The sequence below is a fragment of the Falco naumanni genome, chromosome 15, assembly GCF_017639655.2.
Source record: "Falco naumanni isolate bFalNau1 chromosome 15, bFalNau1.pat, whole genome shotgun sequence".
NCBI lineage: Eukaryota > Metazoa > Chordata > Aves > Falconiformes > Falconidae > Falco > Falco naumanni.
The window spans coordinates 18,367,279-18,379,310 of record NC_054068.1 but is presented as its reverse complement, the minus strand read 5'-3'; the positions used below and the strand labels follow the sequence as shown (position 1 = coordinate 18,379,310).

The following is a 12,032-nucleotide window of genomic DNA, read 5'->3' as shown; positions in this document are numbered from 1 at the left end:
CTCCAGCCATGGGCCCCGGCACACACCACTCTGGCACACTGCGCTTAGCCCGGGCTGCACTGAGAGGTGTTCCCTGCTCTTCTGGGGAGAACCCTTTCCTTTTTTCCCTTTTGCTCTTCCTCCTCCCCATATTGGAGGAAACGTTTAAAAATTGTCTAAAAAAAACCCCAAACCAACCAAAGAACTTAGAAAAATGTCACAATCCTAGGTGTCCCAGCCACAGGCCGGCTGCCTGCCTTGCCTTCCCGTGCCTGCCCGCAGCCCCCTCACCCGCACACACCGGCAGCTCCAGCTGCCTCGCATCCCCCGGTGCTTATTATTGCTCTCCCGACGCCGGTACCTCCCCCCCGGTACGGCACTGCGGAGCTGCCGGTCTCCGGGCAGTGAGCACCCGTGAGCCGCTACGGGCTCCGCTCTGGGCTTGGCCACGGGGTTCCACCTTTCCCACCCCTAACCGAGGTGTTATCCCGGTGACCGGCCCCGCGTCCTGGCTGGAGGCCAGAACCGCTATAGGAAATCATTGCGTGGCACCGGCCGGGTAATGATGGCAAGCTGTAAAAACCGGCCGTGGAGAAACCAGCGGCCAGCCAGAGCCAAAGGCCGCCGGTACCGGGAGCTCTGGCGGTGCCTCCGCCCGCGCCCCGCAGCCTGGCCCTGCCCCGCTCGCTCCCCCAGAGCACCGCGGAGCCCCCCGGGGCCGGAGGGCAGGGCCCGGGCGCCGGGGACTTCGCAAAAGCGCGTTTCCTTCGCTAAGTGCTAACACCATCTGCTTATCTGCGAAACGGAGCACGCTGGGGTTTCTGCTGCCCGCCCTAAAGGAGTTTTTTGCAGCTCAGCTCCGTCGTGGCCAGGAGTCGAGGGCAAAGCCCCCACCCCCTCCCCGGGCCGGACACTCCGGCGGGGCTCCCCTCAAACCCGCTCCCTGCAGTTTTATCCGACGTTATTGCAGATCCAGGCTCTTCCACCAAACAACAGATGCAGCCTCTAATGCAAATATTGCCATTTCCCTGCTGAATTAGCCTTGTCACTTAGCCCAGAAGCTGGCAGCGTTAAGCCAGCTTGCATTTTAATTTGGCCCTGAAGTTACTTATTTCATTATTGATCAAACATAATGCTGAATCAATGTTCATCTTGTTACCTGGGCCATTTCCATGTAATACAGTGATAGCACTGCCTGGAGTTACTCATTCCCATCCCAAAGTGACTTTACCATAAAATCAATGCTTGTTTGTTACTGATATAAGGCTGCATCCGCGGGATGAAGAGCAAATAAAGCAGTTGCGCCATCGCGATCTAAAAGTTTGGACGGAATTATGTACGTGAATAAGACTTTGATATTTAAATGCATTTTTTCGGCATCAAAATCATCCTACCCGGGCCGATGGGACAGAAAATCTCAGGCTGCAAGATGACGGGCTTTGATACTGTAGGTGTTGCCATTTGTAAACGCTACCTGGGACCTAATGGGGGAATCGTTTCTAAACCAGGGTATCATTACACAGCAGATGTGGGCTGTAAGCTCTTCCGGGCAGGGACTGCTTTGGAAAAATAGTAATTAATACAATAGTAATTAATGATTGTGTCACAAGATTAGGCTTCGCGCAGTGTTATCTTCAGTGCAGCTGCTGCTCCTTTTCTTTGCTTGTGTTTTCCCCTCCAGCTAATAAACCCAGTTACAAATTACACGAAGCTGTCCGCATCCCCGGCTCTCCCATGCGGCGGCCGGGGAGCGCTGGAGCATCTCACCCGGGAATGCCCCGCGTTGCTTCCGCGCAGGCACTGCAAGCGCCCAGGCCAGTTGCGCTTCCCTCGCAGGGCGCGCAGACGCGCTCCCCACTCCCACCCCACACTGTCCCCATCCCGGGGGGAGGCACCCCCGGAGGGCTGGGAACGAGGGAAGCGGACCGGGGGTACCAGCCGGGGAAGCGGGAGAGCCGCCGTCCCGTCGGGGCCGTCCCACCGCGGCGGCCCCGGGGGGGCGGGTCAGTGCCCCGAGCGACGTGAGCCCCCCGCGGTGCCGGGCGGGGAGCCGGAGGCTCCACCGAGGGCGTACGGGGGAAACGGAGCAGCAGGAGGGGGATAATCTGGGTTTAAACCCGCCGAGAGAAGCTCCAGAAACCCGGGGTATCCCCGGCTCCGGCTCTCCAAGGCTGCAGCCCTCCCGCCGGGGCCGGGGCCGCGCATATCCCCGCAGCCGCGGAGGAAGGCGGGGGCTCGGCGCGGGGGGCCAGTAAGCGGCCGGGGCCGCGGGCCAGGGAAGATGCGACGGAAAAGGGCGGGGGGAAGTTTCCCACAGCCCTGCGACTTGGCGGCCCCGTCCCCGCTGCTGCCGAGGGGCGCCGGGACCGTCCCCCGGCGATGGCCGGCGTCGAAAAGCCACGCTGACACCAGCGAGGGACCGCAGCCGCTCCTTCCGACGGGCGGTGGAAAGTCTAACCGGGTGCATAAAATATATTGGCATAAAATTAGTGAATCGCACTAACAGATTGTAAATCACCTAAACGGTCAAACCGCAGATATGAATCACAAATTCCTATAAAGATTAATGTTTCCTAAGATTCACAGCAATTATGCATTTTTTGGACAAAAGCCTTCTCCCAACCTCTCATTCCTGAGCGCCGCTTTTTTTTTTTCTGAAGTCTTTCCAGGTTTCGGTGGGGTTTCTAATGAACGATTTACCAAAGGAAAGGTTTTATTAACACCTCTACAAACTATAAAGTTTAAAGGGAGGGAGCGAGGGAGCAGATAGGAAGTTAGGTAACACAATATACTGACCCATTGGCAACGGTCCGAACGCAAAGCACCGAAGCACCACAATGGTGGGAAAAAGCAAAAAAACCTCGGAGAAATGAAACGGGGGAAAAAACAACAGCCAGAGGCCAGCTTTGCCCAGGCGGGGGATGAGACTGCTGTTCAGGGCTGCTCCTGGAGCCTGAAGCATCTGCTGATGGCCCCTTACCTTTGCTTACCCCCTTGTGGTACACGGTGCAGTCTGGTCTGCTCAACGGCAGCGGCAGCAGCAGGAGGAGAACACGACAGTGAGCAGAAAGGGGACATGATTGCTCGAGGAAATAGGCTGGCAGGAGGTGTACGGGACTTCGGGTCTCTCAGGCACTATTTTTCCCTTCTCGCCTCTGTGCAGAACTGGAGATAATAGTTGGGGCTGCAGGTAACGGAGTCTGTTCATATTCAATTTCCCTAAATGGCCTGGAGAGCACTTAAAAGCCCGGAGAGCTGCTGGCCAGCATTTTCTTATTAACTAATTTCACTTCGATCCTATTAAAGTGTATGCTTTATAACCTTCAAATGAACCTCTCCCTCTCCCTTCTAAAACAAAGCCATTACCTTTTAACGACAGAGCAAAGCTCTGAAAAATGTCGCTCCCTCCTTTCCTAACGTTACGGGACGCGGGGGGCGCAAACAGCCCCGCCGCCCCCCCCGGCCCCCCCCACCCCCGCCCCCCCCCGCCGCCCCCCCCGGCCCGGGAAGGCCCCGGTCCCCGCGCCGGCGGAGCCAAGGGGAGCCGTGGGCAGAGGGCGCTAGCAAATGGGATTGGGCAGATTTGCTTTATTTCGCTTTGGGAAAATCTCTGCAATAATGGGTTTTAAATGGATACATATATTTACCATTTCAAACGGGTTCTGCTGTTTCCTGGTAACGCTCACCACAAATGGTAATAATAAAAGATGAAGTATTTTTTCTCACCTTAGGTCATTAGATTTACAGACAAGGTACTAAATCATTTTAGCTCCCCAAACCTTGGAGGAAAGGCGCGCACGCACTCCCGGCCCCTTCTCTTCTCCTCCCCCTTCTGAAGAAACCTGCAATGGGAACGGAGACAAAACAGTCGCCGAGGATCGAGGAATGTCTCCCTTTAATAGTTTACTACTAATAATAATAATCGTAAAAAAAAGTTGACGTTGGCTGCAGAGTGCGGATTGTCAGTGGCCTCGTCCCAAAGCCTTAACATGAAGGGTCATTAATTGTGTTTTCTTTCCAAATCATATGTCACTGCAATTAACAGATTCTGATCAAGAGACTCCTTTCAGATTGATTCCATATGTGATAAGGAATGTGCAGCTTGTTATCTATCTGTCGCCTTGGAATTATGGAAAAGCTTCAAACGTGTAATTTGAAGAGTCTTTTACCCAGCGCTTTGATCTTTCCCTCTATTTTTTTAACTCTTTTTAAACTGCGGCCCTTCTCCTAATCCCACTTGTTTGTTTACCCCCCCCTCGCTCGGCGGCTGCGCCCCATCCCCGCGTGTGCGGCGGCCCGCCGCAGCTCCCGGCCTGGCCCGGGCCCCGAGCCCCCCCGGCCCCAGGGGAGCTGCCCGGTGCCCCAGCCCCGCCGCTGCTCCCCCGCACCTTCCCGCAGGCACCAGCCCGAGGCTCCCCAGCAGGGCTCCGCGGCACAGGGAGGCACCCCCGGGCCGGGGCCGCGTCCCCCGGTCCCCTCCGTCGCCCGTGACCTGGCGGAGAGAGGCGAGGCGGGGCGGCGGCGGCAGGAACCGAGACCGGGCGGGGGCCCGGGGCAGCGGGGCGGGCGCGGCGCTGCCCCACGGACGGTGCCGGCCCGGCACCTCCTCCGGGGGAAGCCCAGCGGCAGCCGGAGGGAGCTTTGGTTTTAGCTTGGCGACCGTGTGAGCCAGCCGGGAGAGGAGGGAGGCGAGGCTGGGGGGAGGGCGGGCGGGGGTGTGTGTGTGTTTGGGGTAATAAATCAGGAGCCGCTCTCCCAGCTTTGACAGGTCCCGGCCAGAAGACACGTGTCTGTCCGGCCGAGGAGCGCTCCGCCGCCGCGGCTCCCCCCGGGGGCGGCTCCCCCCGCAGGACCAGCCGGCTCCAGCCTCCCCTCCGCATCCCCCTTCGGCTCCAGCGGGCAAAGCGGCCCCCGCTCGGCAACGCTCTCCCCCCCAGCCCCGGCCCGCTCCTCGCCCGCGGGAGAGCGGCTTGGCCCCCGGCCCTGCTCCGCCCGCCCCGCCCGGCCCCGCGGCTCGCCCCGCAGCCGGCCGCTCCCCAGAGCCGGGCCGGCCCCGCCGCCGCCCTCCCGCACGCCGCTGCCCGCCCCTGCCGCAGCCGTGCGGCGCTTCTGGCCGCGGACATCGCTCCCACACCCCCGCCCTGCCCCCGGGAAGATGTCTCCGCTCCTCCCTCTCTCCCCCCCACTGTTTGCTGTCTTCTCCGCTTTTTTTTTTGCCTTTTTATTCCTTCCCCGCCCCCCCCCCCCCCCCCCGCCCCCAGCCAAGAGCTGTATCCCCGCAGATTTCTCCTCCCGTCCATTCGGTCCAGCTACGTTTCCTCTCCGTTCCTTGCCCATTAACAAACCATCGCTCACCCTCACCCTGACCTGGGTCCTGCGCACCCATAAATTTCCCTCCTCCCGTGCCTCCCTCCCGCCTGGCCCCCGCCGCTGCCCTGCGGCAGCCCCCCACGGCCCCGGGACCCCCCGCTCCCGCATTGCCCCGGCCGCTCCCCCCAGCCCTGCCCGCCCTGCCGGCGGCTCCCGCGGGGGACGAACTCCTATTGATTGTGCTGTTCATTAAAAATCACAAAATAACGCTGCCAGCTTTGACACTCCGTGCCAGACGCGCGGCCACGAAAAGACGGGTCCGGTTATGCGGGACACGCGTGTGCCCCCGAGCCCACCCGTGTGTGTGTGTGGGGGGAACAGCCCGGCTGTGACACCAGCGTGGCCAGCACGACTGCGTCAAAGGGCGACCGATTTGCCCCATTTTTCATAGTCGCCCCTCTTCTCTCCGAGGCAAGTATTTTTAAAAGTTGTGGTGCGCATCCAAACTCTCCGCCGACCCCCGCAACACCGCATCGCCCCAGCCAAGCGCTTCCCACAGAAAAGTTTAAAGTAAATCAGGACAAGGGGTCCGCTGCCTTCCTTCCTTTTGAATTAAAAAGAAATAAACTTATAACTGAATTTAATATTGTTATCTCCCTTGCATTATACTATCAAAAGCAGCAACGTCGAATGGAAGAAAATAAATTCCTCCAACCCAGAGTTGTTTTTGCACTAGATTAGCAGATAGGAAATGCTATAAAGATGAACTTAATACGATTAGAGATGTTTCCTACAGATTTTCATATATTGATTCAGGGAATTTTAATTCTGGGGCTTGCTTTGCTATAATCCGCATTTATTACAAGCTGATATAGTTTTATTATAGCAAGCTATCAAGGTCGATTCCTTTAACTGCATAATCTGACATGAATTTCATTTTTAAAGAAATGTAGTTATAAAAATCCATACTGTGGGCACAGTGGTTATATTGTACCTAAATCATATTTTAAAGGCAATAAATCCAGAGAGTATTTAGGAAGAGAGGGGAATACGGTTAAACGGCTCTCCTTCAGTCTCAAACTCCTCAAAAGACCCTTCAAACTTTTTTTCTTTTTTTTTCTTTTCATTTTTTTTTTTTTTTTTTAATTTAAACCCCGAGTATTTCCCAAGGCAGATAACGGTGGCAGGTTGCGGCCCCCCTCCTCTGCCCGCCGCCCCAGTCCCACAGGCTGTTCGAGCTCCCCCGCGCAGCCCAGCGCTGCCTGCGCACGGCAGCCGCGGAGCGGGGCGCGCTGGCGCTTGCCAAAGGCGCGTCGTGATGGAACCGTATTTTAACTACTCTTAAAAAAGCTAAATTGCAAACTCACACGCTGGTTTCAGAGGAGAGGAGGGCCGGCAAAAAAAACGAAAAGCAAACTAATTTAAAATGTGTTGATCCTAAAAAAATTAATAAATCTTATTCGGTAATTAAAATGTATCTTGACTCCTTCCCAATAGCTCCTCACAAGCCCGTGCCACTGCTCCCTTTGCAAATGTTGCACGTACCAGGTACTTCCTTCTAAGCCTTGTAGTGATTCAGAACAGAGGGAATAAGCAAAATGATCATAAATTTCCTAATTAGAGATTTCGCACCAAGACAAAAAGGTGTTAATGAGTTTAATTCCAGTGCCTGTCATTGTCCCTTTTTTCACACCACTTATTTACTAATGGCCCAGAGGGCTGCTCCCGTCTCTCCTTTGTTAAGATTTTAATTTGCCTTCTTTTCTGCCTTTGATGTAAAATTGTGACCTACAACTCTTTGAAGTCCCTTATTAGGAGGAAAATTAACTTAGCTTTTCCACTGTATCTGCCCACTGTTAGCCCAGACAAAATGTGGAGAACTCCTTAAAGATTCAGTACATTAGGAAAAATTTCAAGGTAGCTCTGGAAATGCAAATTATTATTTTTTTTTTAATCTAATAGACTTTTAAATCTATATTAGGAGATGTAACCCTCGCCAGGGCCGGAGAGGGGGAAGGGAAGGAGGGAATATCTTAATAAAGAAAACAAAATGAACCCAGGCAAGGAAAGGCTGTAAATTTGAAAACCTGAAAAGGGGGACTTGGGGGGCGGGGGGGAGGCCTTTATTTTTAAATGTCACAACTTTTTCCTGTGCCTCTCGTGTGCCGCTCACAGCTGACACCCCGGCTTCCTATGCTCCGGGGGAGGGGGGGGGGCTATGAAAGAAATTATATCTAAATCTATCTCTATATAATTAGAATACCATGAGGTAGGGTTAAACCTTTGTAAAACACACAACTGATTGGCGATCGCTAAAACGAGATTTGAAAGCAACTCAAATAAAAGATCGCGACGTCAGTAAACAGATTTCGGGGGGGGGGGGGGAGAAGAGGGGGGAAGCAGCTAGTGACAAACCCGGCGAGAGCGAGCTCTGGGCATGAGAGAGAGAGGGAGGCAGAGGGAGAGAGAGAGACTTAAAAGAAATAGGAGGGGCTTGTGAGAGACTAGAAATGTCAATCAGAGCCCAGAGTCCCAATAATCTCAGGCAATCTGTTAGGACCTGACCTGGGTCCACTCAGATCAATAGGAAAAGTGAGAGAAGAAAGAAGCGATCGGATCGTTTACCGCGGCGGCCGAGGACAGGAGGGAGCCCGCGGCCTCCGCGCACCCCCGGCTCCCCCCCCCCTCCCCCCCCCCCAATGTCCGCCGGAGTTTGCGGGACGCGCTGAAAGTGCGGGCGGCCGGCGAGGGCGAGCGACCCGGCTCCCTCCTCCGCTCCCGGCCCTGCTACTTTTTCCCCTTTCTCTCCCTTCTTCCTCTCTTTTCCTCCCCCCCCTCCTCCTCCTCCTCCCCCCCCTCCCCTGCCCCCGCTCCCCCACCATGTCTTTCCCCCAGCTGGGCTACCAGTACATCAGGCCGATTTACCCGGCGGAGCGCCCGGGGAGCGGCGGCTCCCGCGGCGGCGCCGAGCTGGCCCCGTCCGGGACCCTCTCCAACGTGCTCTCCTCCATGTACGGCGCGCCCTACGCCGCCGCCGCCGCCGCCCAGGGCTACGGAGCCTTCCTGCCCTACGCCGCCGAGCTGCCCATCTTCCCCCAGCTGGTAAGAGGCCACCCCGGGCTCGCCGATCGCCGCCCGGGACGCTCGGGCCGGGGCCGGGGCCGGGGCCCGCCCGGGCGCGGTTCGCGCTGGGGATCGGCCCGCGGGGCTGCTGCGGGGAGACGCCGGGAGGGGCTGTCGGGGGAGCCGGGGGCGCGATCGCCGCCCGGCCCCGGGAGCGCCGCCGCCGCCGGAGCGGGGCAGGGCTGGAGCGGCGACCCCGCGGCTCCCCCCCACCGCCGCCCGCGGGGCTTGACGGCTGCGGTGACCGGCCCCGGCCGCCGGCGGCCCCGCCGCGCACACGCACCTGGGGAAGCCTGTTTCTCCCTTCCGGGCGCGCCGCCGGCAGCCGGCGGGGCCCGGGCCCGCAGCGGCCGCAGCGTGCCCGGGGCCGGGGAGCGCGGCGGCGCGGGGAGGCGGCTTGGCTCAGGCGCCGCCGTGGTGCCGAGCGGGCTCCGCTGCCGGTAACGGCGGCGGGATGGAGGGGCCCCGGGCCGGGCCCGGCGCGCCGTCTCAGCTGGGCCGCCCCTTCCCTCTCGCTGCAGGGTGCCCAGTACGAGCTGAAGGAGAGCCCGGGGGTGCAGCACGCCGCCTTCCCCCACCACCACCCCGCCTTCTACCCCTACGGGCAGTACCAGTTCGGGGACCCGTCGCGGCCCAAGAACGCCACTCGGGAGAGCACCAGCACCCTCAAGGCCTGGCTCAACGAGCACCGGAAAAACCCCTACCCCACCAAGGGCGAGAAGATCATGCTGGCCATCATCACCAAAATGACCCTCACCCAGGTCTCCACCTGGTTCGCCAACGCGCGGCGGCGGCTCAAAAAGGAGAACAAAATGACCTGGGCCCCGCGCAGCCGGACGGACGAGGAGGGCAACTCCTACGGGAGCGACCACGAGGGGGAAGAGGACAAGAGGGAGGACGAGGAGGAGATCGACCTGGAGAACATCGACACCGAGAACATCGAGAGCAACAAGGACGAGCTGGAGGACGAGCTGCAGGACGCCGACCTCCTGCACTCCGACTCCAAGACGGACTCGGAGGGCTCCGAGGGCTTCGAGGACCTGCCCGGCTCCGAGGAGCGCTACGTCAAGGCCGCCGAGGGGGAGCCGCACCACCTCCGCCACCACCACCTCCACCACCATCACCACCACCACCACCACCACAAGTGCGAGCTCCCCGCCGCCGCCGCCCCCGCCGGCCTGGAGCCCCTCAAGCCGCCCCTGCAGCCCCCCTCGCACCACCTCTCGCCACCCTCCTCTGCCTCCTCGTCCGCCGCCTCCTCCCCGACGGACGGCGCTTTGGCAGGCACCCTGCCGAAGCCCAAGATCTGGTCGTTGGCCGAGACGGCCACCAGCCCGGACAACCCCCGCAAGTCTCCCGGCGGTGGCTCCCCGCCGGCGGCCGCCCCCCAGCCGCTGCCGCTGCCCCCCCCCGCCGCCCCCGCCGCCCCACAGACTCGTCTCCTCCTGCCCGCTGGGCAAGTTCCCCAACTGGACCAACCGCGCCTTCCCGGGCCACCACCACCACCACCCGCCCCCGCACCCGCTGACCTTACTGAACACTCCCCACCTGCTGGGGCTGGGGGCTGCCCCCGCCGCCCCCCCCGCCGCCGCCGCCGCCTTCCCGCGGCCCGCGGACCAGGCGCAGAGCGCGGAGCCCGCCGGAGCAGGTGATCGCTGAGGGACGCGGCGGGGACGGGACGGGACGGCGGCCGCCGCGGGGGTCCCGGCGGTGCTGCGCGGAGCGGCGCGGGAGGCCCCGCGGGACCCTGCGCGGGGGGCCGCCGGGGGGGGGGGGGCGGGGCGCCGCGGTTTTCGGACCGGGCCCCCGGGCCGGCGCGGCCGTCGGGGCGCAGGTGGCGGCGGGCGGGCGGCCGCGGGGGCGGCGGCGGCGGCGGCAGGGGGGGTGCCCTGGCCAGGCTGGGCTCAGACCCCGGGAGTTACCTTCCTCCGACGGAGATAATTTTTGTTGCTGTTGTTGTTGCTGCTCAAATCGTCTTTGTGGGAAGGACCCGGCCGTAAGGCTTGCTCCGGGGCTGGCTTGGTTTCCTTTGGACGGTCGCTGCCGCAGCGGAGCAGTCGTTCTGGCGTGTTTGCAGCTCGCTGAGAAGAGATCTTGAGTCTAGAGGCTTAATTCAGGGATGGGTGTGTGTGTGTGGGGGGGGTGGTAGAAGATAAAACGGGGGCTATAAAGGAACGCTTTTTTTTTTTTTTTTTTTTTTCCTTTCTCTTTTTAGATCGATCTAGTGCCTTGGAAGTAGAGAAAAAGTTAATAAAGACAGCTTTCCAGCCAGTGCAGAGGCGGTAAGAGATTGCTTCCTCAGTCTCCTAAGGATATGTGGAGGGAGTTGTAAATGGTTAGCTGATTTTCTCCGCTGCTTTAGTTCCCTTTCCAGGGCGGTTTCTTGTTCTTCCTCTGCGTGCGCGGTGGGTTGTTCTGATTCTATATTTTTGTCGCTGTTTTTTCTCTTCTGGACTTTGCGAGCGATTCCCGCGGGCAGGCCCGAGGCGCGTGCAGGGCCCCGGTCCGTGTCCCTTTCCCGGTCCGTGTCCCGGGAGGGCGGCCAGCAGCGGCAGCCAGCGCCGGCCTGTCCCCCAGCCCCGCCGGCCTGCCCGCACCGCGAGTAGCAACCGCCGGTGTCGCCGGGGCTGAGGGCCAAATGCAGCGGCGGCAGGGAAATAATAAACTAAAATATATCATCAAATAAAATAAAAAATTCCCCGGCTACTACGCAAACTTGCGAGGCTGAGCCTTGCCGTCCTGGGCTCGGTGCGGCAGCCCCTGCCGTCAATTAACTCTTGTGATTGATTAGAACCACGGGGATCGGGCCCGTGGCAATTTCATAGCGAAATAAATTTGCTGTGAGTCGCTCTGAAAACTTTTTATGTTTAGAAATCTATTTTTTAAAACAATAACAACAACAACAACAAAACCAGTGCTACCTGCAATGAAAAAATATTGTGCCAGCCCAATCTGACTAGAAATCCTATTAAATATTTTTTTTTTTCTGTGTCATTTTTTTCCAGGCCCCAGAACCAACTTGATGCCGCTATGGTTCTATCGGCGTTGTCATCATCATAGTTAATTTTTTAAATTGTTGTTGTAATGATTGTAAAAAAAAATAATAAATCTCTGTATAGTTACAACTTGTAAGCATGTCCGTATATTAAAACTAAAAAGGAAAAAAAATACCCGCTTCTGTACTATCATCTGGATTAGCTGAGTTTGTGAGGTTTTTTGGAAGTCCAGTGAGAATTAGGTGTTTTGATTTTTTTTTTGTTGTTGTTTGTTTTTGTACATACAGTAAAAATGTACATACGTGTGAACCAAATTGTACAAGAAAGTATATATTTTTGGCTAATAAATAAACTGTTGCCACTTTGACTACACTCTCTTTTCCCACCTCTGGAGTTATTTTTCTCTCCCGCCCCCGCAGCCCCCCCGCTCCCCGCCCCCCCCCCGCCCCCCCCCCCCCGCCGTTACTGTTTTGCCGGGCCGCGGCGGCAGCGGTACATCCTCAGGCAGAGCGCGGGGCGGAGCGGGGCTCGGCGGGGCCGGCTCGGTGGCGGGGCCGGCTCCCGGGCCGGCTCCCGGGCCGGGCCGGTGGCGGCGGGGCCGGTGGCGGGGGCCGTGCGGCCGTT

At 58.8% G+C, this 12,032-nt stretch overlaps 1 protein-coding gene across 1 annotated transcript; it reads left to right on the top strand.

The window, feature by feature from the left end:
* Positions 1–7,748: 7,748 nt before the first annotated feature.
* IRX3 (iroquois homeobox 3) lies at positions 7,749–11,770 on the top strand. Its single transcript, XM_040615857.1, is given in 5 exon segments — positions 7,749–8,391; positions 8,934–9,838; positions 9,840–10,060; positions 10,628–10,694; positions 11,418–11,770. Coding segments are annotated over 5 exon segments (1,470 nt in total). The 5' UTR covers positions 7,749–8,169; the 3' UTR covers positions 11,473–11,770.
* The last annotated feature ends 262 nt before the right edge of the window (positions 11,771–12,032 follow it).